At 39.9% G+C, this 24,907-nt stretch overlaps 1 protein-coding gene across 1 annotated transcript in view; it reads left to right on the forward strand.

Moving 5' to 3' along the window:
- The first annotated feature begins 200 nt into the window (after window positions 1-200).
- LOC123276099 (ATP-binding cassette sub-family D member 2-like) overlaps window positions 201-24,907 on the forward strand; it is a 44,376-nt gene continuing 19,669 nt past the window's right edge. Inside the window, 6 exon segments of the mRNA XM_070505265.1 lie at window positions 201-1,317; window positions 1,320-1,556; window positions 3,100-3,280; window positions 11,734-11,855; window positions 15,224-15,392; window positions 16,130-16,224. Coding sequence (XP_070361366.1) covers window positions 340-1,317; window positions 1,320-1,556; window positions 3,100-3,280; window positions 11,734-11,855; window positions 15,224-15,392; window positions 16,130-16,224 — 1,782 coding nt within the window. The 5' untranslated portion in view covers window positions 201-339.

Raw genomic sequence — 24,907 nt, forward strand, 5'->3', positions numbered from 1 at the left:
CTCATTTTCAAGGTTCAAAGGGAAGTGGAGAGGATTCCAAGGTCCCACCATCCTCACAGCCAATGAGGGGCCTGTGAGGGAGGAGCTTGGGGCGGCTCAGTGCAGCTTGAGCTTCTGAGGGAATCATCCCCAGTAGGTGCGGTGGAGTCTGAGCTCCGCTGCACCTGTCACAGCAGAACAAAATTGAAAAAAACAAAAGCAAAATTTAAATAAAGAAGAGAAGAAATGCTGCGGACTATGGAACGCTGTAGGACTTTCTGAAACATTTGCTGGGGATTCCGGGGGATCATGATCTTTTAAAACCAATTCTTTTTGAAGCCGGTTTGGGTAATTGGGAAAATGACACATATGCTAAATGCAGCAGCTGATCGAGTGAAATGGACCAGATCGAGTGCTGCTAAAAGGGCTGCCTGCCTGGTGGCTGTGGCATATGCTCTGAAAACCCTCTATCCCATCATTAGCAAGCGTTTAAAGCAATCTGGCCACAGGAAGAGAAAAGAAGCAGCTTACCCGACTGCAGAGAACAGAGAAATACTGCATTGCACTGAGACCACTTGTAAAAATTCTTCGCCTGGAGTGAATGCAGATTTTTTCAAACAGCTACTAGAACTTTGGAAAATTCTCTTTCCAAAACTTGTGACCACTGAAACAGGGTGGCTCTGCCTCCACTCGGTGGCTCTAATCTCGAGAACATTTCTGTCTATCTATGTGGCTGGTCTGGATGGAAAAATCGTGAAAAGCATTGTAGAAAAGAAGCCTCGGACTTTCATCATCAAATTACTCAAGTGGCTTATGATTGCCATCCCTGTTACCTCTGTGAACAGTGCGATAAGGTACCTGGAGTGCAAACTGGCTTTCATCATCAAATTACTCAAGTGGCTTATGATTGCCATCCCTGCTACCTCTGTGAACAGTGCGATAAGGTACCTGGAGTGCAAACTGGCTTTCATCATCAAATTACTCAAGTGGCTTATGATTGCCATCCCTGCTACCTCTGTGAACAGTGCGATAAGGTACCTGGAGTGCAAACTGGCTTTCATCATCAAATTACTCAAGTGGCTTATGATTGCCATCCCTGCTACCTCTGTGAACAGTGCGATAAGGTACCTGGAGTGCAAACTGGCTTTGGCCTTCAGAACTCGCCTAGTAGGCCATGCCTATGAAACCTGTTTTACAAATCAGACTTCTTATAAGGTGATCAATATGGATGGGAGGCTGGCAAACCCTGACCAGTCTCTTACTGAGGATATTATGATGTTCTCCCAATCTGTGGCTCACTTGTATTCTAATCTGACCAAACCTATTTTAGATGTAATCCTGACCTCCTGACCTCCTATACGCTCATCCAGACTGCTACATCCAGAGGAGCTAGCCCAATTGGGCCCACCCTATTAGCAGGGCTTGTGGTATATGCCACTGCTAAAGTGTTGAAAGCCTGCTCTCCCAAATTTGGTAAATTGGTGGCTGAAGAAGCTCATAGAAAAGGCTATTTGCGGTATGTGCACTCCAGAATTATAGCCAATGTTGAAGAAATTGCCTTTTACAGAGGACATAAGGTAAGATAGAAATTAAGATGATGGGTGAAATGTGAGACTGTTCAAGCTGCCACTGCAGTGCTAGATACCATCTGTTGTACTGTTGATGGACCCACTTCTTTAACATTTTAGACTCCTATGACATCTAAACCTGTACTAGAATGTATGCTTCCTTACCCTTTTTACTCACAAGTTGTTAAAGAATTATAGAGTGCAAACTTTTCTAAAGTTTCATGAGAATAAAATTTTCAGCACTCAGTCTACTTAGCCTCAGTTACCCAAACATGCTCAGAATTATCTCTGAAGCATTTTCTTAAAACTTAAATCCTAATTGGGTGTAGAACATTAGAAGAAAATGTGTTTGGAAACTGAGTAAACACATGTCCATTGAGATGGAAAATTTAGGATGGTATTCTCTTGTTGTTATTATTGAGGGCCCTTTGTTTTTAAGAGGAAAAAAAACCCTGTCCTTTTACATGAAAGACAAGTTTAACAATTTTGCATGTCTGGTCAGCAATGGAGGGTCCTCAGTCCTAAGAAGTGCAGGAGAGTGTGTCTCACAAATAGCATTTCCAACTCTTAGTTAATGTTCAGCACCATGTTTGACACAAATAAAAAGAGGCAGTGAAATGAAATTTTGTCTGGCTTTGAGAGAAAAGCTAAGATTAGAGAAGAAATGAGGAGGAGAAAAGGAATTTCAGAACGTTATTTCTGAATACTAAAGATTTTCGACATTAAGCAGATCCCTAAAATAGTTAGCCTAATTACATAAACTTCCAGAGCATTGAAGTAACCTCAGAATATTAAATACGACCAAATTTTTTAAGGTGATGCATCTGAAATCTTAATACAAATGACTTAGTACAAATGAAATATTCAGGTATTCTTAAGTTGAAATGGTATTTTAATTCCCAAGCAGAATTCTTTACTTTTTGAAGCATCATTAGTTATCAAGACAAATGTTTACAGTAGTAGGAATCTGAAGAAGAAAATTTAAAGCAAATTTAGGACTTCTACTCCCCCTTGAAAATTGGCCTTATATGTTGTATTAGTCATATTGACCTGTGATTCTTCTTGAATCATTGAACTCAGTGATTTAAATTATAGCATGCTGTAGGCCTCCGGCATTTAAGACAAAATCCAGCAAATTGAGTTAGTTCGAAAATGGAATCTAATTACACATATGTGTGTCATGTGTTTATTTTCAAATATTTTTGGTGTGATCAAGAAGGATAAAGTTCTAACATTGTTTACTTATGTCTTATAGAATATGGTTTAATTTTAACCTCATGCAAGTAATTTTGAAATAAAAATTATAAATCACTGACATGTACTTTATATTTACTAAGTATCATGGGTTTTTTTCAATAGTATAGGTGTGACCAAATTAAATAATAATGACTCATTCTTCTATTAATCTGTATTTTTTAGTTGTTAGAATCATAGATCATACTATACTAAGTAAAACAAAATAATGTGTACCTATCTTTAAAGAAAGCCTTCAGACATACAATATTTACTTTTATAACTCATGCTGGGTTCTTGCCTCTTTTTCCCTCTATAGGTGGAAATGAAGCAACTCCAGAAAAGTTACAAAGCTTTAGCCGATCAGATGAACCTCATTTTATCCAAACGTTTGTGGTACATCATGATAGAGCAGTTCTTGATGAAGTATGTTTGGAGCAGCAGTGGACTGATTATGGTGGCTGTACCTATTATCACTGCAACTGGCTTTGCAGATGGTGGTAATGACATTTATGCTTAATCTTCAATATATGTTTAGGATTATTTCTCTTGAAGGTGTCACTGCTGGTTTTGTGTGAGTGAAACTGAATATGTAGCCATTTTTCTGTGGTCATTAATGGTCAGAAACAGAGGCAGACTTTGCAACATCCAATAATAATACCTGCAATGTGAAAGGAGATAAGTGGCTCAAAAGTCCTTTCCAGTTGTGAGATATTTCAAATTAATATCTTGAAAAGCAGTGTAAGTTCTCTCCATGTGTTTTAAACTTCAGTTCTGCACATCCCATGTGTTTAGTCTATAAATATTCTGTAACTGGATCTGCCCTGTTTTGTGATTTGCAGAGTTGGTTGACTACATTAGGCAACTAGGAATATTGTTTTAGGAAGTGCTTCACACCATGGAACAAGATCTCCTCTACTTGTAGGTAACATGTATAAACCTCCTGTGTAGCATGATTTGGTGGCATTGTGGGGGTAGGGGTTGTCAAGCTGCCCCTGTCTAATTCTAGCTATCACCACCCCAGTGGTTTTTACCAACATTTTTCATCTTTGGGATAACTAAGAAAGATAAGGACAACAAGAACAATATTAAAACGTTTTGTAATACTTGAGATGGGAGTTTGGGTCTTAATGGGCAGAGACAAAGGGGAGTTAATTAAAGTAGCAGCATTTTCTGCTCTTCCTCCAAAATTTAACGTTCCCCCTTCTCTTTAAAAACCACTTGGTCAAAATTGGCCTTAGTGTTGAAGTAACTAAATAAAAGCATGGGCTTTGTAGTAAGACAGAGCTTTGCTCAACTCGTGGCTTTCCCTCTTCCTGCCTGTATCCTCTTAGTCATGTTAATTAAACTCTGAACCTCCATTTCCTCATCTGTAAAACGAGAATTGGAAAGGCTGCTTCAGAGGACTGTTGGGAGGATTTAACAGAATAATGTTTATAAAGTACAGAGCATGCTCTTGACGTTCTTGATACAGAGTGACAATTATTACCTAGGAAACAAAAGGCAACACTGAGAATAAGGTAACAGAATTCACACTATTTTACGGCTATTTTTGGTGTAGAATTAAGAATTATTTGTTTGAAGTCATCTAATAAAAACAAGTAAAAAAATTACCCTATACTTTAATATTTTTAAACAGTGCTTCAATGCTTTAACCAATTATTACAAAAAAACTTGTCAAATTTGAGTCATTCTTACCCTAAAATTGTTCATTTTAGTAAATTGGAATTTGTCAATCCCATGTGATAAGACTATAGATATACCAAATATACTCCACAACTCAACTGTCTAATACTGTGTTTAGACCACTGGGAAACTGAATTTTATCTATTTTTATGTTTTCAAAGTTTTATTTTTTAAAAAATCATTTAAAAAGTTTATATTGAATAAGGCATTGTTAGTAATAGTATTTTTAGACATAATCCTTTCATTATAAGATAAAATAAATTGCTTTTTCAAAAAAGTATTGGAGAAAAAAATGACACAAAAATTTATGGTCTTGAGATTAGTTTTAGTAAGACACAACAAAATTATCAGATATTCATAGTGGATCTAAGTATATGGATGTTTTAAAAGTTTCATATATAACGTATAGAGACAACACCAATGACAAGATTATGGTGTAGTTCTCTTAGTGCTTGGAAGCACTGTCTTATTACAAAACCCCAGAGTATTCAACATAGAGCAGAGAAAATGCAGCTATTAATGGTGACAAATTAACCCCACAGAGACCAGTAAGAAGTAAACAGTGTATGCAAAGAATCTAACAATCTTATTTCTATGGGTGATGTAATAAGATATTTAAAAATAAATCCTGAAAATATCATATTAAATTAAAGAAACAACATTAAAATTTCAGATTGAAATTATGATAATCACAGTGATGCAAGTAAAATAAAGTAATTCTTAAAGCTTCTTTTCAAAAGAGGATTTTATACAAAGAGAAGCAGTATAAGAATTTCATAGAAGAAAAAAATAAATTCATATGACAGCATTATTATGAGAAGCTGCTTCAATATCTTCTGTAATTTCTAATGTTACTATATATACGCTTATAATGTTTGTACGTATTTACTAAAGACATTTGATCTACAATGATTTAACACATGAAAATATTGTTAGCATTTTACTCATACAAAATTATTTTTTCTAAATAATGATATATCTTTGAGGCTTTAGGTCTTGGAATTACATATCATATATTCTAATCTAATCTTCAGTCTTAATTTACACTTATGCCCTGAGTTGTCCCTTATGTTAGAGATGAATTAAATACATGATACTGTATATTTTAAAGCAAAAATAGGTGGAAAAAGTGGGTGAATGAGAGAAGAATGGCAAAGAGAAAAGGGAGAAAAAGTAGGATAGAGGAAAAAAAGACAATACAATAAAGAAGCAGGCCACTGTTCAGATCTTGACTCAGCTATTTAGTAGTTATCCATCCTTGAGAAATTTGCATAAACTTTATATGCCTCAGTTTTCCTCTCTTAACCATAGGTATAGTAATATATATCTTACAGAATTATGAAATTGTATATAATGTATTTAATGTGCTTTGAAACAGTTCTCAGCAAGTAGTAAGAATTCAGGTGGCTCATTGTTAATATTTATTCTATTCTTACCATGTGGGCTCTGGCATCAGATTGCCTGGGTTCAAATGCTTACTCTTTTGCTTACTAGGCTATGACTATGGGCAAGTCATTTAACCTTCTTGTGCTTCAATTTCCTCATTTCTGAAATGGGAGAAATTATAGCAGGGTTGTTAGGAGGATTAAAGAAGAGTACATGTGTAAAACTTAGAACAATGCCTGCTTCATCGAAAATGCTCAATAGACATTTGCTGGCACGATTATTGTTGTTAAGAGAGCAAGATATTTAAAAGTGATTAGGAAGTCAGAGGTAAAAGTGCAGATAGGAGGAAGAGCCTGCATAGTTTTTTTGGAGGAGAAAAGAAAAATAGTTTTGTAGTAGATTTGTTATACCACCCACCTACAACTTCAAGTGAAATCTTATGGTTAGGACAGGATTATGTTTATATTCAAGTTCACATTACAAAATTGCATGTGGAATCATGCCATTTTCACATCAGACGAGGAGCTTAGAGGTCATCCAGTCTGGAGACCCAGATTTGCCTAAGGGCACACAGATGGTTAGTGGAAGCACTAAGGATAGAAGACATTATGTGATTCCTAGTGTGTTACTTTTCTTACCTTCATCACGCTACCTCCATTTAGCTATATTGGAACTTAGTCTATAAGGGACTTAACTTAGTTTGAGACCAAGCAATCGTGGGAGCTAATGCTTGAAATAGAGGCATTGAAATAGTTAATTATATATTGCTTCTATTATATTTTCTTAGAGGACATTACCCCTTTCTTTGCTTTGTATTAAGAGAAAGACTGAAATTATGTCAAGAAAATAGTTACCTGGGAGCTGTATCTCAATTTTTTAATGTTATAGGCCACTTTTCTTCTCTTCATATCAAAAGCAGTTCTGGGCAAGGCCAGGGAAAGCTACTTATAGGTCCCTTCTGCCAGACCTTATCACAGACACCTGACAGACAGTGAAGAGAGCACCTAAGCCACTAGCACTGCCAGTAGCGTCCACATGTTGGTGATCTGCTAACGTGAGGTGGCACATCAGAAGTAGCAACTGAAAGCACTCTTAGGAATGGAAATGAACTCTACCATAACCCTCATAACATGGGTGATATTTTATTCCTAAAATGTACTTCCAACAAGATGATCTCCATAGCTCCTGCTGCAGGAGTATGTCTCATATTCAAATGCCAAATTGTTGAAATATAATTTTGTATTTGGGTCAGTTTACATATGACTACTCTCTTGTTGACCAATTATTGTCACAGTAATTATCAGTACATATCAAAGACATACTTTTTAGCTGTAATTAGCTATTCGTGTCAGGAGCTATAATTTTTAAAGTATAACATACATGCCCACAACGGCACAATCATTAGTGTACCACTCAGTGAACTGTCGCAAAGTCAACCCATACACGTGAGCACCACTGAGAAGAAACAGAACCTTACCTTCATCCTAGAAGCTCCCATCCCAGAAACCCCTTCGCAGTCTTATCCTCATCTTCAGCCTCCTACTCCCATCCCCGCTTCCTCCTGCCCCTGCCCCCATGCCACAGCAAAGGCAGGCATTTTGCCGATCATTCATTAGTATTTGCTGGGTTTTGAGCCTTATATAAATAGTATCATGCAGTACGTAAGAGATTTTTAGTTGCTCCACATCTTTGTCAATGTTTGATGTGAGTCTTTTTCCTTTTAGGCATTCTTATGAGTGTATAAGCCTGCTTCATTGTAGTCTTAATTTGCATTTCTCTGATGACTGAGGAGGTTAAGCACTTTTCATTTGTTTATTGGCTGCTTGGATAGCCTTTTTTATGAAGTACCGATAAGTTTTTTCTTCATTTTTAAACTGGCTTATCTGGTTTTTGCTTGTTCATTTGTAGAGCTCTTGTGTATTCTGTAATGAGTAGTTTGTCAGATACACACACACACACACACACACACACACACACACTCTCAAATCTCTTTTCCCACTCTATTCTTGCCTTTTCAGTCTCTTAAGTGTCTAAGAGAAGTTCATAATTTTAATATAGTTCAATTTATCAATCATTTTCTTTGTTGTTAGTGCTTTTTTTGTCCTGTTTAAGAAATATTTGCCTAACCCAAGGTCATAGAGTTATTCTCCTTTTTTTTTTTTTTTGAGGAAGATTAGCCCTGAGCTAACTACTGCCAATCCTCCTCTTTTTTTTTCTGAGGAAGACTAGCCCTGAGCTGACATCCATGCCCATCTTCCTCTACTTTATACATGGGATGCCTACCACAGCATGGCGTTTGCCAAGCAGTGCCATGTCTGCACCCGGGATCTGAACCAGCGAACCCCAGGCCATCGAGAAGCAGAACGTGCCAATTTAACCACTGCACCACTGGGCCGGCCCTCTCCTATTTTATCTTCTAGAAATTTATTGGTTTTTCATTTCACATTAAGATCATCAGTTAGAATTGATGTTTATATATGGTATGAGGTAGGGTAAGATTGAGATTTGTCAAGGTGGCAAAGATAAAACATAAATGACAAGAAGTAAACTCAGATTGTAAGTCCAAAGAAAAAAGTACAGAAGGGTAGCCTGCTTTTTTAATTTTTAAAAAATTAATAGACAATTTTCTTTAGAATAGTTTTAGGTTTACAGAAAAATTAAGCAGAAAGTGTTCAGTTCCCAAATTTCCCCTCCTCCCATAATTTCCCTTGTTATTTACATCTTGTATTAATGTGATACCTTTGTTATAACTGATGAACCAATATTTATACATTAGTAACTGAAGTCCATAGTTTACATTAGGATTCACTCTTTGTATTATACAGTTCTATGGGTTTTGACAAATGTATTACATAACCTTAGTTTTAAATCCTTTCTCACCTTTTCAGTGAAATAGCAACAGATGTGACCGTGTTTCAATATATCCTTTTATTAGCAGAGCTGAAAATAGCAGTAAAATGAGAAGATATAATGTTAAATATTAAATCCTTAAGTGAGGCACTTTTGACAACGTATTCAAAATATTTGGTGAGGAAGATAAAATGTGTTGATCTGGGATACAAAATAGGTGAGTGCTTTAGGTCATGAATTTATATCTCTGACACTGAGGAATCTACCCTTCTCACAGAGGTTATGCAGTTGGCTGTTGTGTGCATGGCAAAATACTGCCGGCACTGCTCTCACAGTACTTTCCAAAGAACAATCCGTAGAATAAAAGTCAAATGAAATCTGTCCAGAGCTATTTGTAATTTTGTTGCTAAAAGCACGAAGAAAACCCAATAGGCATTAATCTGCTAAAGCGACGTGGAAAGTACCATGCCATGTCAAACACCAGTTCATCTGTGCTAGTGTTTTTACTTCTTAACAGAGACTGTCAGTAAAAGCTACTATTTAAACCGCTTTTAACCCAAATTCATAAAATCCCATGATTATTTTAGATCACCAGCCAGATTCTCTATGAGCCAAAACTGTTCTTAGTGCTTTAACTGATTCAGCAATTCACTATTTTGGTAGCTTGCTGAGAATCTTTCAGTAATTTTTTTGTGTCTATCTAAATTTTGTCACACATTTAAATGTAAGAATATCTACATTCTGTTTCCAGTCTATTTATTCAATCACATTTTTCACTCCTCACTTATACCAGCACTCAAAGCCTTTCTTTTTTCATTCCTCAGGGAAACTCACTCACTTCAAGGGGGCTAACAGGAGTCCTCTAGAGCAGTGACAACAGTAGGGCTAGGAGGAACCACATTGGACTATTTGTCCTCTTTTTTTTTTTTTAAAGATTGGCACCTGAGCTAACAACTGTTGCCAATCTTCTTTTTTTCCTTCTTCTTCTTCTCCTCCGCAAAACCGCCCAGTACATACTTGTATATTCTAGTTGTGAGTGACTCTGGCTGTGCTATGTGGGACACCACCTCAGCGTGGCCTGCTGAGCAGTGCCGTGTCCGCGCCCAGGATCCCAACCAGCGAAACCATGGACTGCCAAAGTGGAGCTCAGGAACTTAACCACTTGGCCACCGGGTGGCCCCTAGACTATTGTAAAAGGGCCCCATGAACTCATGGTGATTCTCATACTCGGGTGAAATCAGTGCCTGACACCAACCCATGCTGTAACTTGATCAGACTGTTTATCATTCAGTTGGCATTGCTTGAAGTTTCCCTTCTCTGTCCTGTTGCTTATACTATACTTATGATCTATTGAAATTATATGTGGTCTTCAAGGCCTCACTCACAGTCTACTCCTCCATGAAGCATTTCCTGTCTCTTGCAGCAAGAAATGATCTTTGCCTCCTCTAAACACCTCCCATTAACTCTCTTCATAGGCTGCCCTGCATAGTTATTTGGGAACTTGTCTTCTCTCTCCTACCAAACTGTAGGCTCCCTAAGGAAGGAGTCTGAAAATCACATTTATCCTTGCATGTCCTATAGCACCTTGCCTAATTTCTTGCATATCTAGGTGTTCAGTAAATATCTGCTGAGTGCATTTTACCTTATATTATGCGTGGATCTCTTTCAAACCCAGCTGAGCTGTCTGTGAGCAAGTAAATATGAAATTATCTGGTAGTCATAATAGGGCACAAGTTAAATATTTGCACTGATATGGAGAAAAAAAACCTTTGCACTGAGATAAATCAGAGAACAATAAATATCAAAGTTAGACTATGACTATCTATATCACTCTAATTTCTTCATTAATTTTCAGCATTTAATTTAGAACTTTGGAAATAATCTATAGACGGGCCAGATAGAGACTCAAATTGTTGGAAAGATTAAAGTAATGACTTGGAGAGAATAATTTTGAAGAATGAGACTAAATTAAATAGATATGCGATAATAACTAGAGAAAATAATAACAGCTAATATTTAGAGAACTTATTATAGGCCATAGATTAGACTAACACTTAATTTGTATTTCACCTTAAAACAACTCTTTGAGATAGAATTGTTTGAGATAGTATTATTGTCTCCCTCATTTACAAATGAGAAAATAGGCATGGAGAGGATAAGTGGCAAGTTCTACTTACCTTACTACCTGCCAATAAGTAGTAAAGCCTGGATTCAAACCTAGTCTGACTCCTCTTAACCGTAATTCTGCATTGACAGTAATTTAGGATGTTCATTCATCTATCCATCCCATCCATGCATCCATGCATCCATTCAATACACATTAAGGAGTACTATGTGCTGGAGACTCTGCTGAGTACTAGGAATAAAGAATAAAACACACATTCTTGACCCTTAAGAAACTTAAAGTCCATTGGAAAGGCCAGCAAAAGTTTCCAGGGAAACCTTGACTAAAGAGTTAACTCTTGAAGAAAGAGCTAGACAAAGAAGGAAGAGAAGTATATTGAAGTCAGAAGAAATCATGTATGCAAATAGCAGAGGATAAATAGAGTATTGCATGTTTGGGCTGCCGCTAGACTGTAGAGTGAGGGTTGGTTGAAACAGGTAGACAGAGGCTGGATTATGAGGGTCAGCTAACTTGCATTTCTGTTAAAGGAACTACACTAGAAATATTTGCTTGTATTCCTATTAGTAGTATTTTATTGACCAAATCCATAGTATTTGATTGCCTAGCTGTAATAAGGGCAGGGAGTTGAATTTGGAAAAAGTCAAAAGAATGCTAAATGAAAATAGTCATAATTCCTATAGACTTACTTTTGTTCCAAATCTCCTTCTAAAAAAATAATGAAACAAAAGAAAGCTTTAAATAAAATCTCGTACAAATATTGTATTTTCAATAATTCATTAAATTTCTAGGAAATTGCTGGTACTAATGAAAAATTTACATGTGGTTGTTTTGGCCACAATTTCATCTGTATAAAATAAAACATTTAGTTACTTGAAAAAACTCAATAGTTTTGTAATTTGCTTTTAGATCTAGAGGATGGCCCCAAACAAGCTATGGTTAGTGAACGGACAGAAGCCTTTACTACTGCTCGAAATTTATTGGCCTCTGGAGCTGATGCTATTGAAAGGATTATGTCTTCATACAAAGAGGTACTTGCATTTATTGTCATCAATTTGATTAAAATAAGATATATGAAAATCAAGCAAAATGTAAATTACAAGATATACTTAGTATTTTGGAAACATTTTTCTCTACCAAACATTGCTAAGAGTATAATCAAGATAAAAGGCAGCCCTCCCAAGTATATTGCTGCTAATACCCTTTAATTTTTACACTTTCAGTTATAGCTCCTCTTTTTCTGTCTATAGTATGACGTATTTGTTTTTAATTAAAAAAAAAAAAAACCCACACCCCTAGGTGTGGATTCTGGAGCCAGAGTGCCTAAATTTAAATTCTTGCTCCAGTATTTACAAATTATATGAACTTACTCAAATTCCTTAACCTGTCTGTGTCTGTTTCATCATCTGTGAAATAAGGATGATGATAGCATTGACTTTGTAGGGTTGTTGTGAGTTAATGCATTAGAATGTTTAAAACAATACATATTAAGCAGTCACTAAATGTTAGCCAATAATATTACTTATATACCTTGCAAACTTTTACTCATCCTTCATGACAAGTCAAGCCTCACCAACCACCTCTAAAACCCTCTTGTGATTCCACCTTCTTCCCGCCTTCATTGCAGAGTCTGGCTCTACCTTCTCTGTGTTCACAGTACACCTGGTGCTTTACCACATTGTAATTGACTATCTCCTGCACCAGGCCCTGAGTGGAAAGCAGGAACTGTCTTACTCAGCTTTACATTCTTAATATCCATTTTAATGCTTGGAATGTTGTACGTGGTCGATAAATACTTGCTGAAAGAATGGTAATAAGACCTGCAGATATCACAGTGTTAAGACTGGAAATCATTTTATTCAGTTCAGATGTTACATAATATTCCCATGGACAGACATTCTCACTATTAATTACTCTTGTGGCTTTTGTATCAATATAAATTGCCAGAGCATCTTTATAAATTTAGCTGCCTATTAAATCAGCCTCGAATAAGCCATATAAAAGAGTTACAAAGTTTGTGATTTACCCACAAAACTTTTCAGTCTCATTCAACAACTGATTTCTTGAATTGGGTTAAAAAAATAAAAGTAAAGCCAGTTGTTTAGGGCCACGTACCAAACCAACTCAATTTTAAAAAATTTTTCAAATAGTAATTTTGATAATCTGAAGACACAGTTTTGAGGATAGGTTTTTTGATTAATAAATTACTTATTAAAATTAAATGACAAATCAAAATTTTAGCCATCTCACATTAAAATACTTTGGTATCTAAGTCACAGAAAGAATATCAATTAGTTTTTCTACATTGTCTCCGACACAAAAACTGATTGCATTTTGCTTTATTTTGGCTGACTGTGCTTTGAATCACAGAATGTTCACTTCTAAAGAATCTTATTGCTGCTATGACAGCACATGAAAGCATCATGCATTCTCTGCTAGCTCCAGAGGGAGCAAGGGTCCTTTTTAGAGTTAGAGTTCAAGGGCAAACCCCCTGTCTTATATCCCAAAGTAATTTGTCCACAGTCACATTCTCAGGTTTTTTCAGACACTCTTGGCCCACTCCACCCTGCATCCTGGTCTACTAACTCCTTGCCTCCTGCTTTTCTTTAATTGACCTCTACATTTGGTTTTGGACTTTTTATTTTTTTATGCAAATATATTTAGCCAGGTTTCTTTTGAATCCATATTTTGTTAATCCTTAGCTCTGTTTTCCTCTGCTTGAGAACTCAGGAGATTTTTGTGGATAACATTTGAGAAATTACCCTTTAAATAGCTATAACATTAACATATAGAAATGTGATACTAATCCAGCTACAGACCTCTCACACAGTAGAAACACGGTAGAAAGCTTTTGACAGTAATATGCACTCTTTTACTGCTTGTTTTGCACACACAAAAATCTTACACAAATGTCAGCATTGTTGTATTATTCCACAATTTATTGTTTAAGAGACATTTACTAGTGACCTGCCTCGCTTATTGGTTCCAGTTTCCTAGTAAACATTTCTGTAAGGGAATGGTTTTTGTGCTTTCCTTTTCACTGAGAAAGATGGTCTTGACAGGAGATGAGTCACCTTTCACAGTACCCTGACAACAAGGTGTTCTTTTAATAGAAAAACAGCAGGAGATTCAGCCTAAATTGGATCACTGGCAGGATAGGAGCAAGGTACCACTCTATTGAGCCTTATGGACTAAAGCAGAGATTTATCTCATCTTATCTTTAATCTCACCTAGAAAAAAGTCATATTTAATGTTTTTCTTTGGGCATATAAATCATGTTTGGCTTGAAAAGAAGCTGAATTGTGGAATTTGGACTGAAAAGGAGTTGAAGCTTTTCACTGAGCTCACTCCCAATTTTGGTATCCTCTAGCAGGGATATTTTCTCTGCCAAGCTTAGGAATTTTGACAATCAATTTGACTCAGAAACATTCATTTCTAATAAGAAAAATATGTATTTTTCTTCTATTTAAAACCTATTTTAAATTGAAAAAAGATATCAAAATAAAGGATCATAATTTCATTGAATGAACTTAAGCTTTTCACAAAATTTCTAATTTTCTGGAAATGAAATCTGTCATTTAAATGAGTCAAATCAGAAATTTGACTAAAGATTTATTTATTTATGAAGATTTTATTTTTTCCTTTTTCTGCCCAAAGCCCCCCGTACATAGTTGTGTATTTTCAGTTGTGGGTCCTTCTAGTTGTGCTATGTGGGACGCTGCCTCAGCATGGCTTCATGAGCAGTGCAGTGTCTGTGCCCAGGATTCCAACTGGTGAACCCTAGGCCGCTGAAGCAGAGCGCACAAACTTAACCACTCGGCCCCGGGGCTGGCACCAAAAGATTTGTTTTTTTTAAGATCGGTACCTGAGCCAACATCTGCTGCCAATCTTTTTTTTCCCTTCTCTCCAAAGCCCCCCAGTACATAGTGTATATTCTAGTTGTAGGTCCTTCTGGTTCTGCTATGTGCGATGCTACCTCAGCACGGCTTGATGAGCGGTGCTAGGTCTGCACCCAGGATCCAAACCAGCAAAACCCTGGGCCGCAAGAGTGGAGCGTGAAAACTTAAACACTTGGCCGTGGGGCCAGCCCCTTGACCAAAGATTTTTAAGTCTCACTAATATTCTGAAATCTTTACATTTCGTTTTTAACCGTGACTTGAATGAATAATTTTTTATGTGTTTTATAATCCCAATCAAACTTACATTGACACGTTGCTATGTTGCTCTCTTGATAAGCTTTTTACCGTTACTTGTTTTAGTTATCAGATATGTTATTTATTTTTCATGTATAATAAAATAGGATCTTTAACATTAAATCAAAAAGCTTATATGATTGCATATTTTTTTAAGTCTGTCTTGAGTATATTAACTCTATTTTATTTCTCTGTGTTGGTTTTAGATCACTGAATTAGCAGGCTATACTGCTCGAGTGTACAATATGTTTTGGGTCTTTGATGAAGTGAAAAGAGGCATTTATAAGAGAACTGCTGTCATGCAAGAGTCTGAAAACCATAGCAAGAATGGAGCTAACATAGAATTATCCCTCAGTGATACGTTGGAAATCAAAGGTATTAGACTCAAATGTTTTTGTATTTTTCCTGTATTTAAGTGTTTATCAACAGAACTAAAGTTTTCTAGAAGCTAGTCTTTAACAGATAAAAGAAACCAACATTTATTTATTTAAATAGTTATTCCTAAACTTAGTATTGCAGTCTGAGGAGTGGTGACTAACATTACCATTAAAAAAAAATTGTTACCTTTATTTAGAACAAAATTTCTAGAATTATTTTTGGAAACTGCACATATGGCAGAATGAATTGTTTGCTTTTAAAAATCAAATAACAGAATTAGAACTAATGTCATATTGTTCTTCATCATCCTATGTTTTTAAACTTATTTGGTTATCATATTTTTAAAAATTATATATAAATGTCTTAATTCCCTTTCTGGGGCACCGTGTTTTTTCTGTAAGAAAGGTTAATTTAGAGAAACAAGTAGTTGTAAAGAGTATGGCTGGGTTATATCAGATAGAGTTTAGCTTTGCTCTCATTATGATGTTGACATTAGATTATTGGTAAGTAATGTTTCTGAGAAAGATTTTCCAAGTAGATGTGTCAAAATGTCCAAATTTACGTTAAACTTTTCTTTAGATATAGATATCTATATTTCACTTGGTTTTCTGATTTGTTACTGTGAATTATCTTTATAACGAATTTATCCATGTTGCATTATACTTTAAGTTATTTACGTAGTTAAGAATAACGTGTGATAGCTTTTGTAACTTAAGTCATTCCTTAACTTATAGGAGGAGTTATTGATGTGGATCATGGAATTATTTGCGAAAATGTTCCCATAATTACACCAACGGGAGAAGTGGTGGCTTCCAGGCTAAACTTCAAAGTAAGATGATATTCAAAAATCTTCTGATTGTTGCCATCACACTAATACAAAACAACACAGAATTCATGTACATTTGTTAAATACTTGCAGGAGCATATGGAAAGGAGGGGAAATCAAGAAAGGTATGCACAGTGGCTCAATTACAGAAGCAGTTAATTCCTAAGAAAGCAGAAAGAAAGAGAAATTTGATGTCTACTGCTTTATTGCCAGGTTGAAAATTAAAATTACAGTTCACTGAGAGCCTATACAAGGTTCCTAAACGGTTTTTCACACTGGGTTTTCCCTCACCTGAAAAAACAGGCCAAGAGATTGTGAGGATCCATAATTAGTGTTTTAATCCATTTGGCAGGACTCAGTGTTTTTCACGTTCTGTGATACTGGGATCTGCATCTCCACTGTCATGTGTTAAACCTTGAAATCTTGTCCAAAAGTCATGTCATTACCTAGAGAATCCTTCTGTGAATTCCAGGCAGGTTGCCATCTTTCTGCTTCCGCGTCCTCACCTTTACAATGGGGAGAATAACGGTAACCTACCTTTTGGATGTGAGGATTAAATGAGACAGTTGGTGCAAAGCAGTTGGCGCAGGATCTGGCCCAAAGTGAAGACTTCGATAAATTATGATTACAGTAGTTTTGACTTCCCTCCAGTCGGAATATAGTTTAGTTGAAGTTAGTGGCTGTGTCACAGCTGTGTCTCAGGCTGGTGTCTGCCGCCCTGAGCCAAGCCGTAAAAATCCCTAGAATAACTTTGCAAAAGCCTGTTAGCCTCTTGAGGCTCCTACACTCCTTTATTTTATTGTGTTTTATTTTGTTTTATTTTATTTTACTTTATTGCAGTAACAGTGGATTCTAACATCACGTAGCTTTCAGATGTACGTTGTAATACATTTCGAATTCTGTGTAGATTACATCGTGTTCACCACCCGAAAACTAATTATAGTCCGTCCCCTCACATGTGAGCCTCATCACCCCTTTGGCTCTCTCCCCTCCCCCCTCCCCCTACGGTAACCACCAATCCAATCTCCGTTGCTCTGTGCGTCTTTGTCATTGTTTTTATCATGTACTTATGAGTGAGATCACACGGAGTTTGACTTTCTCCCTCTGATTTATTTCACTTCACATAATACCCTCAAGGTCCATCCACGTTGTCACAAATGGCCGGATCTCATCATTTCTTAGGGCCAAGTGGCATTCCATTGTGTATACATACCACATCTTCTTTATCCATTCTTCCCTTGATGGGCACCTAGGTTGCTTCCAAGTTTTGGCTGTTGTGAATAATGCTGCAGTGAACCTAGGGGTGCATGTGTCTCTCTGCATTGGTGTTTTCAAGTTCTTTGGATGAATAGCCAGCAGTGGGCTAGCTGGATCCTACATATGGTAGATGTATTCTTAGTTTTCTGAGGATGCTCCATACTGCTTTCCATAGTGGCTGCCCCAGTGTGCCCTCCCAGCAGCAGTGCAGGAGAGTTCCCTTCTCTGCACATCCTCTCCAACCCTTGTCTCTTGTCTTGTCAATTAGAGCCATTCTGACCAGAGGAAGGTGACATCTCCTTGTAGTTGTGATTTGCATTTCTCTGATCGCTAATGATGTTGAGTCCCTTTCCATATGCCTGTTGGCCATCCGGATACCTTCTTTGGAGAAATCACTGCTCAGATCTGTTGCCCGCCTTTTTAATTGGGTTGTTGATTTTTTTTGCTGTTGGGATGTATGAGTTCTTTCTGTGTTTTGGATATTGACCCCTTATCCGATATACGGTTTGCAAGAATCTTCTCCCAGTTGTTAGGTTGTGTTTTGGTTTTGTGGATGGTCTCCTTTGCGGTGCAGAGGATTTTTTTTGACTTTGATGTAGTCCCATTTGTTCATTTTGTATTTTGTTTCCATTTCCCAGTCAGACGTGGTACTTGAAAATAGGCTGCTAAGACTGATGTCAAAGAGCATACTGCCTGCGTTTTCTTGTAGAGGTTGCATGGTTTCGGGTCTGACATTCAAGTAAAAGCCGAGGGAGGAGGCTGCAGTTCCCCGAGAGCCAGCGCAGCGGGGACCCTGCGTCCCTGTCAGCGCACCTTCCGGCTCCGCGAAGGTCCCAAGCGTGTGGGCGGGGCCGCAGGAGTTCTCCCAGGAGGGTGTCCCTGTCGCTGTGCGCAGTCCACCGCCAGAGGGGGGGCGGGGCAACGGCCGGGCAGCTTCTGGGCGGCGGCTGGGCGCGCGCGAGCCAGGAGAGGAGCGGTCGCGGCTGCTGGGAGGTGTGGGAGGCTTAGGCCAGCCGCGCCTGCCTGCCCAGAGCCGAGCCCGGCGGAGTCCGGCCGCGCTGTGCTGCTCTCTCCCGGGCCGGGCTCGTCCGTTGGGCACAGCAGCCCGGGCCCTCCACAGCCACGGCCGCTAGCCTGAGGAGGCCCTGCTTCAGCTCCCGCTCTTCCTGCTCGCCGGACACGGACGACCAGGGCGCCTGCGAAGATGATTCCATCTGAGAGAGGTACCTGGGGGGCGTGGGCCTGGGGGCTGGTGGGAGGCGAGCGTGTACCTGAGGAACAGGCTTGTGCGCCAAGAGGTGCCCGTCAGGTCGCGGGACAGCTGTGCGGCGCGGGGAGCGAGGGGGTCTCTTCGTGCGCTTCAGGCGTTCGTGGAACGGGCGGTGTGTGCCGGGCACGGGGCCAGCCTGGGCATGCGGTGCCCGGGAGTCGGGCGCTGAAGCGCCACCCGTGGTCTTGGCTTCTTGGCAGGACAGACGCGAAGTCGATAAGGACACTGGTCTCGAGGCGTTCTGAGGAGTGCAGGTCTCCCTCTTTTCGAGGCTACGTTCCGTTGGGGTTTTCACGAAGCCTGTCGTGGCCCTGAAGCTCAGGCCGGTTCAGGGGAAGTGGCCTGTCGAGGGCCACATAATATTTGTGTGCAGAGCCAGCGCTTTCCAAAGCCCTTGACTGTGCAGAAGTCTACCTGTTAGGGGTGCAGTGGGGGCTGTCCGGGGAGCGTTGTGAGCACAGGTATGTGCCCCCCCCACTGGAAAGTATGGAAAAGAAAGCGTGAGGCTGGAGGGTGCTCCCTTCATTCCCTCCTTGCACAGGAAGGTCTGGAGAGTTGACTTTGGGACAAGTCCTTCCTTTCCTCTGGTCGGTGCGTGTTCGGTGGCCTGTACACTTGGTGAGCAAGACTGACAGGGTGTTTGACGTACTGGACCTCACAGCCTGGTTGGAAAGGACAGACAGGCAGCAACCAATTACCTAGGAGATACGTAAAGGCAATTTTGTGTTGAGCGTTGAGAAATACGGCATTTTACTGATAGACTTGGTGACCTAGGCAGTGATGTTGAAGCTGAGAGCAGATGCCTAAAAGACAAGGAGGACTTGTGCGGGAGAGTGTTGGGACAGGGCAAGGGAGGAGTGTGGCCTGTCAGAGGCGCTGAAAGAATGCCCTGGAGACTGGGGCCGCCGCGTAGGGACTGTAGGGTGGGGAAAACCAAACTTTTCGATTGAGGCTGGCGCTTTCTCTAGGTTTTTGGAGACTAAGCGTGGTGATTCAGAACGTGGCCTCTGGAGCCAGACTCTGTCAAATGGGTCCTGGCTCTGCCACCTATGGGCTGTGTGAACTTGGGCAAGTTACTGTACCGTTCTGTGTGTCAGTTTCCTGATCTGTAAAACGGGGATGATTAGCATACACACTCCATAGGTGAGTGTAAAGGTGAGAGGATATTTCATATCCGTAGAGTACTGAGAGCAGTGTGTGGCCTTTAGTAGGCGTTAGTAGTGGTTGATTAAAGAAATGGATAAATGCATACCTAAGTATTAAAGGCTTGGAGGCTGTCCCTGGTGAAACGTGTGAACTTGAATGGATTACACCCAACTTTCTTTCCTTTCCAGCCTGCAGTTGCTACTGACCGCATCTGCAGCACTGTGGAATTAGAAATAATCTCCCTCGGCTGGGCTGCTCTTGGTAACACAATCTAATGCTGTCCAAATTATCCCAGGGAAATAAAAGCCAGTAGCATAGTAGGGTTAGGCTTATTTAATATGTATTCTTTATATTGGTTTGTTTAGTGTTTGTTGGTAACCTTTTTTTTTTTTTTGGCAAAGCTGCTGGGTTGAAAAAAGCAGATTAGCTATGAAATGGTTCAGACACAGAGAAAAGTAGAGAGTTGTGTAAGCAGAGCACGCCTTTCCTTGACTCTCTGTCGAGAGCTTTTGTGATCCCTGCTGCTCTCTGCCTCAGACGCGGTGCCCTCTGCGTGCGCAGTCATCTAAACAGTGCAGGGTCTGGGACCGTGGAGAATCCAAGGCGGCAGTATAGTCATGCTTTGCTTAACAGTGGGGATAAGTTCTGAGGAGTGTGTCGTGGTCAGGCAATCTCGAGACTGTGCAAACACCACGGAGTTCCTAAACCTGGATGGCAGAGCCTCCTACACACCTAGGCCATATGGGACTAATCTGATGGGACCCCCGTTGTTGACTGAAACGTCTCGAGGTATGGCATGACTGTGCTTCCCAACTCCCAGGGCACGGAAGTGTAGCCTGTGGGGCTTTTGAAAAGCACAGAGACGCTCAAGGCGTACTCTGGACCCACTGACTCAGAATCTACTGGGATAGTTCCCGGCTTTAAAGACCAGACGTAGTCCTCCTCTGCAGACATCTCCTCAACGGTTTTTCACGCTGGGTTTTCCCTCATCTGAGAAAACAGGCCAAGAGATTGTGAGGATCCATAATTAGTGTTTTAAGACATTGGGCAGGACTCAGTGTTTTTCACGTTCTGTGATACTGGGATCTGCATCCCCACTGTAATGTGTTAAACCTTGAAATCTTGTCCAAAAGTCATGTCATTACCTAGAGAATCCTTCTGTGAATTCCAGGCAGATTGCCATCTTTCTGCTTCCGCCTGCTCACCTTTACAATGGGGAGAATAACGGTAACCTACCTTTTGGATGTGAGGATTAAATGAGACAGTTGGTGCAAAGCAGTCGGCACAGGATCTGGCGCAAAGTGAAGCCTTCAGTAATTTATGATTACAGTAGTTTTGATTTCCCTCCAGTCGGAATATAGTTTAGTTGAAGTTAGTGGCTGTGTCACAGCTGTGTCTCAGGCTGGTGTCTGCCGCCCTGAGCTAAGCCATAAAAATCCCTGGAATAACTTTTCAAAAAGCCTGTTAGCCTCTTGAGGCTCCTACACTTTTTTATTTTATTTTATTTTATTTTATTTTATTTTATTTTATTTTATTTTATTTTGTTTTATTTTATTGCAGCAACAGTGGATTCTAAGATGATATAGCTTTCAGAAGTACGTTGTAATATCTTTCGAATTCTGTGTAGATTACATCGTGTTCACCACCCGAAAACTAATTATAGTCCGTCCCCTCACATGTGAGCCTCATCGCCCCTTTGGCTCTCTCCCCTCCCCCCTCCCCCTACGGTAACCACCAATCCAATCTCTGTTGCTCTGTGCGTCTTCATCATTGTTTTTATCATGTACTTATGAGTGAGATCACACGGAGTTTGACTTTCTCCCTCTGATTTATTTCACTTCACATAATACCCTCAAGGTCCATCCACGTTGTCACAAATGGCCGGATCTCATCATTTCTTAGGGCCGAGTGGCATTCCATTGTGTATACATACCACATCTTCTTTATCCATTCTTCCCTTGATGGGCACCTAGGTTGCTTCCAAGTTTTGGCTGTTGTGAATAATGCTGCAGTGAACCTAGGGGTGCATGTGTCTCTCTGCATTGGTGTTTTCAAGTTCTTTGGATGAATAGCCAGCAGTGGGCTAGCTGGATCCTACATATAGTAGATGTATTCTTAGTTTTCTGAGGATGCTCCATACTGCTTTCCATAGTGGCTGCCCCAGTGTGCCCTCCCACTAGCAGTGCAGGAGAGTTCCCTTCTCTGCACATCCTCTCCAACCCTTGTCTCTTGTCTTGTCAATTAGAGCCATTCTGACCAGAGGAAGGTGACATCTCCTTGTAGTTTTGATTTGCCTTCCTCTGTTTGCTAATGATGTTGAGCCCCTTTCCATATGCCTGTTGGCCATCCGTATACCTTCTTTGGAGAAGTCACTGCTCAGATCTTGTGCCCGTCTTTTTAATTGGGTTGTTGATTTTTAGTTGTTGTTGAGCTGTATGAGTTATTTTTGTATTTTGCGTATTAACCCCTTATCCGATATATGGCTTGCAAGTATCTTCTCCCAGTTGTTAGGTTGTGTTTTGTTTTTGTGGATGGTTTCCTTTGCCCTGCAGAAGATTTTTTTACTTTGATGTACTCCCCTTTGTTCATTTTGTACTTTGTTTCCTTTGCCAGTCACACGTGGTACTTGAACATAGGCTGCTAAGACTGATGTCAAAGAGCATACTTCCTATGTTTTCTTCTAGAAGTTTCATGGTTTCAGGTCTGACGTTCAAGTTGTTGTGGTTGGTTGCTTGGTTGGTTGTTTGGCTGGTGGTTTTGCCTGCATGTGCGCGTGATCTAAGTTTCTTCAGCTCTAAGTCTGTGTGTTCCCTGGTACCCAATGGGAAATGAAATGCACAAGCATACTTCTTTTATGTATTTAGAAACTATTTTACCAAAAGTCCAGTACAAAATGTGTTGTGAACATCCTCAGTACGCACAATTGTGAAACAAATACAAGTGAGCAGAGCCCAACTGGAGAAATCACTGGGGTGTCTCTGTACTCCTTCCCCATTCCCGTTCTTCGGTCGGCCAGTGTCCTACCCTCCCCACTTCCTCAAGGTGACAGATCCTGATTGCTGTTTTTTCCCCCTCATTCCTTTCCTTTTCTGTATATTATTTTTCCTCTGTAGATGTATGTTTCTTTAAACGACGTTTTTGTTGTTTGGTTTGAACTTTACCAGAATGTCCTATTTCTTTCTTTCACCGAATATTCTGTTCCTGAAATTCAGCCCCTGATGCTTGTAACCGGTAGCTCTAGTCCAGTTTCACCGCTCCCTAGTTTTCCACACATTCCTTGCTTCACAACAAAGGCGAGCAGGTGTGCGAAGCCCACAGCACAGTTCCCGCCGTGAGTCAGCACTCAGTCAACATTTGTTGAATGGAACTGAGCCCAGACTGACTGTTGACAGCGACGCTTGGTTCCCCAGGCTGCATTCTCTGTCCTTCGCGCTGGGGCCAAGGATCCTGTTTAATTCATTTTCAGTTGATTTTTTTGTATGGTGTAAGTTAATGGTCTACTTTCATTCTTTTGCATGTGGTTCTCCGGTTTTCCCAACACCACTTATTGAAGAGACTCTCCTTGCTGTATTGTATGCTCTTGGCTCCTTTGTCGAATATTAGCTGTCCATACACATGTGGGTTTATTTCTGCACTCTCAGTTCCGTTCCATTGATCTGTGTGTCTGTTTTTGTGCCAGTACCATGCTGTTTTCGTTACTAGAGCTTCTTAGTATATGTTGAAATCAGGGAGTGTGATACCTCCAGCTTTGTTCTTTTTTCTCAGGAATCCTTTGGCTATTCGGGGTCTTTTGTTGTTCCATATAAATTTTAGGATTCTTTGTTCTATTTCTGTAAAAAATGCTGTAACTTTGATAGGGATTGTGTTGAATCTGTAGATTGCTTTAGGAAGTATGGACATTTTAACTATGTTAATTCTTCCAACCCAAGAGCACAGAATATCTTTCCATTTCTTTGCGTCTTCTTTGATTTCTTCCAACAATGTTTTACAGTTTTCGGTGTACAGATCTTTCACCTCTTTGGTTAAGTTTATTCCTAAGTATTTTATTATTTTTGTTGCAATTGTAAACGGGATTGTATTCTTAATTTCTCTTTCTGCTACTTCATGTTAGCGTATAGAAACACAACCGATTTTTTGCCTGTAGGGGATCAAGACACTCAGCCAATGCAGGCTGACAAGTAGCCTGAGGGCTTGCTGTTGGGTGGGACAGGTCCCTAGGGCCACTTGCCTGCCCTGGCTGAACTGGATTAAATCTGTGCTCTAGTGGGTATGGCAGCCCCCTGGGCTAACAGGCCAGGGAAAGAACCTCAGTGGTGTCTGCTGGGGTCTGAGTTAGCACGCCTGGACCATGTCAGAACAATAGCCCCCACCAATGTCTCAGTCTCAGGAGAGGTCTCTCCTTTCACCGGGATGCCCCCAGAGCCCACCAGGTGAGTCTCTTTTCACCAAAGGACTGTCAGCCTTCTCTCTGGTGATTTTAGTTTGCTGAGACGGGTGAGTTTGTGCATGGGCCCTTTAAGACCCGACTCTTTTCAGTTTTCATCTGATAGCTTTTCTGGGGGTATTCCCTGCTGCAGTTAATAGCCAGCGAAGCCAGATACTAAGACCCTCATCTCGGTTGTGCTGAGTCTAAAGGATGCTTTTAGTAGTATTGGCCCCTGCTTTGGACCTCACCCCTCCCGGGAGGGCTGCATACCCTAGGGTGGCTCTCTCCTGGCCAGCTGAGAAACTCCACTGCTCCCAAAGGTGACTTTTTTCTCTCCAGCTGGAATTTCTGGCCCTTCTGCCTTTGTCAGGACTGTCCCTTGTTGTGGGGGTTCTTTTTATCCAGTTTTCAGTTTTCTATACAGGGTAATTTTTCCAAAAATAATTGTAACCTGGTTGCGTTCATGGGAGGAGATGAGTTCAGAGTCTGCTTACACCGCCATCTTGACAAGATCCACCACTTCTACACTTCTGTTACTTCTGTTTTCATTTTCTCCCTCCTTTGGTACAGAGCCCATCTGGGGACCC

The sequence above is a fragment of the Equus asinus genome, chromosome 3, assembly GCF_041296235.1.
Source record: "Equus asinus isolate D_3611 breed Donkey chromosome 3, EquAss-T2T_v2, whole genome shotgun sequence".
NCBI lineage: Eukaryota > Metazoa > Chordata > Mammalia > Perissodactyla > Equidae > Equus > Equus asinus.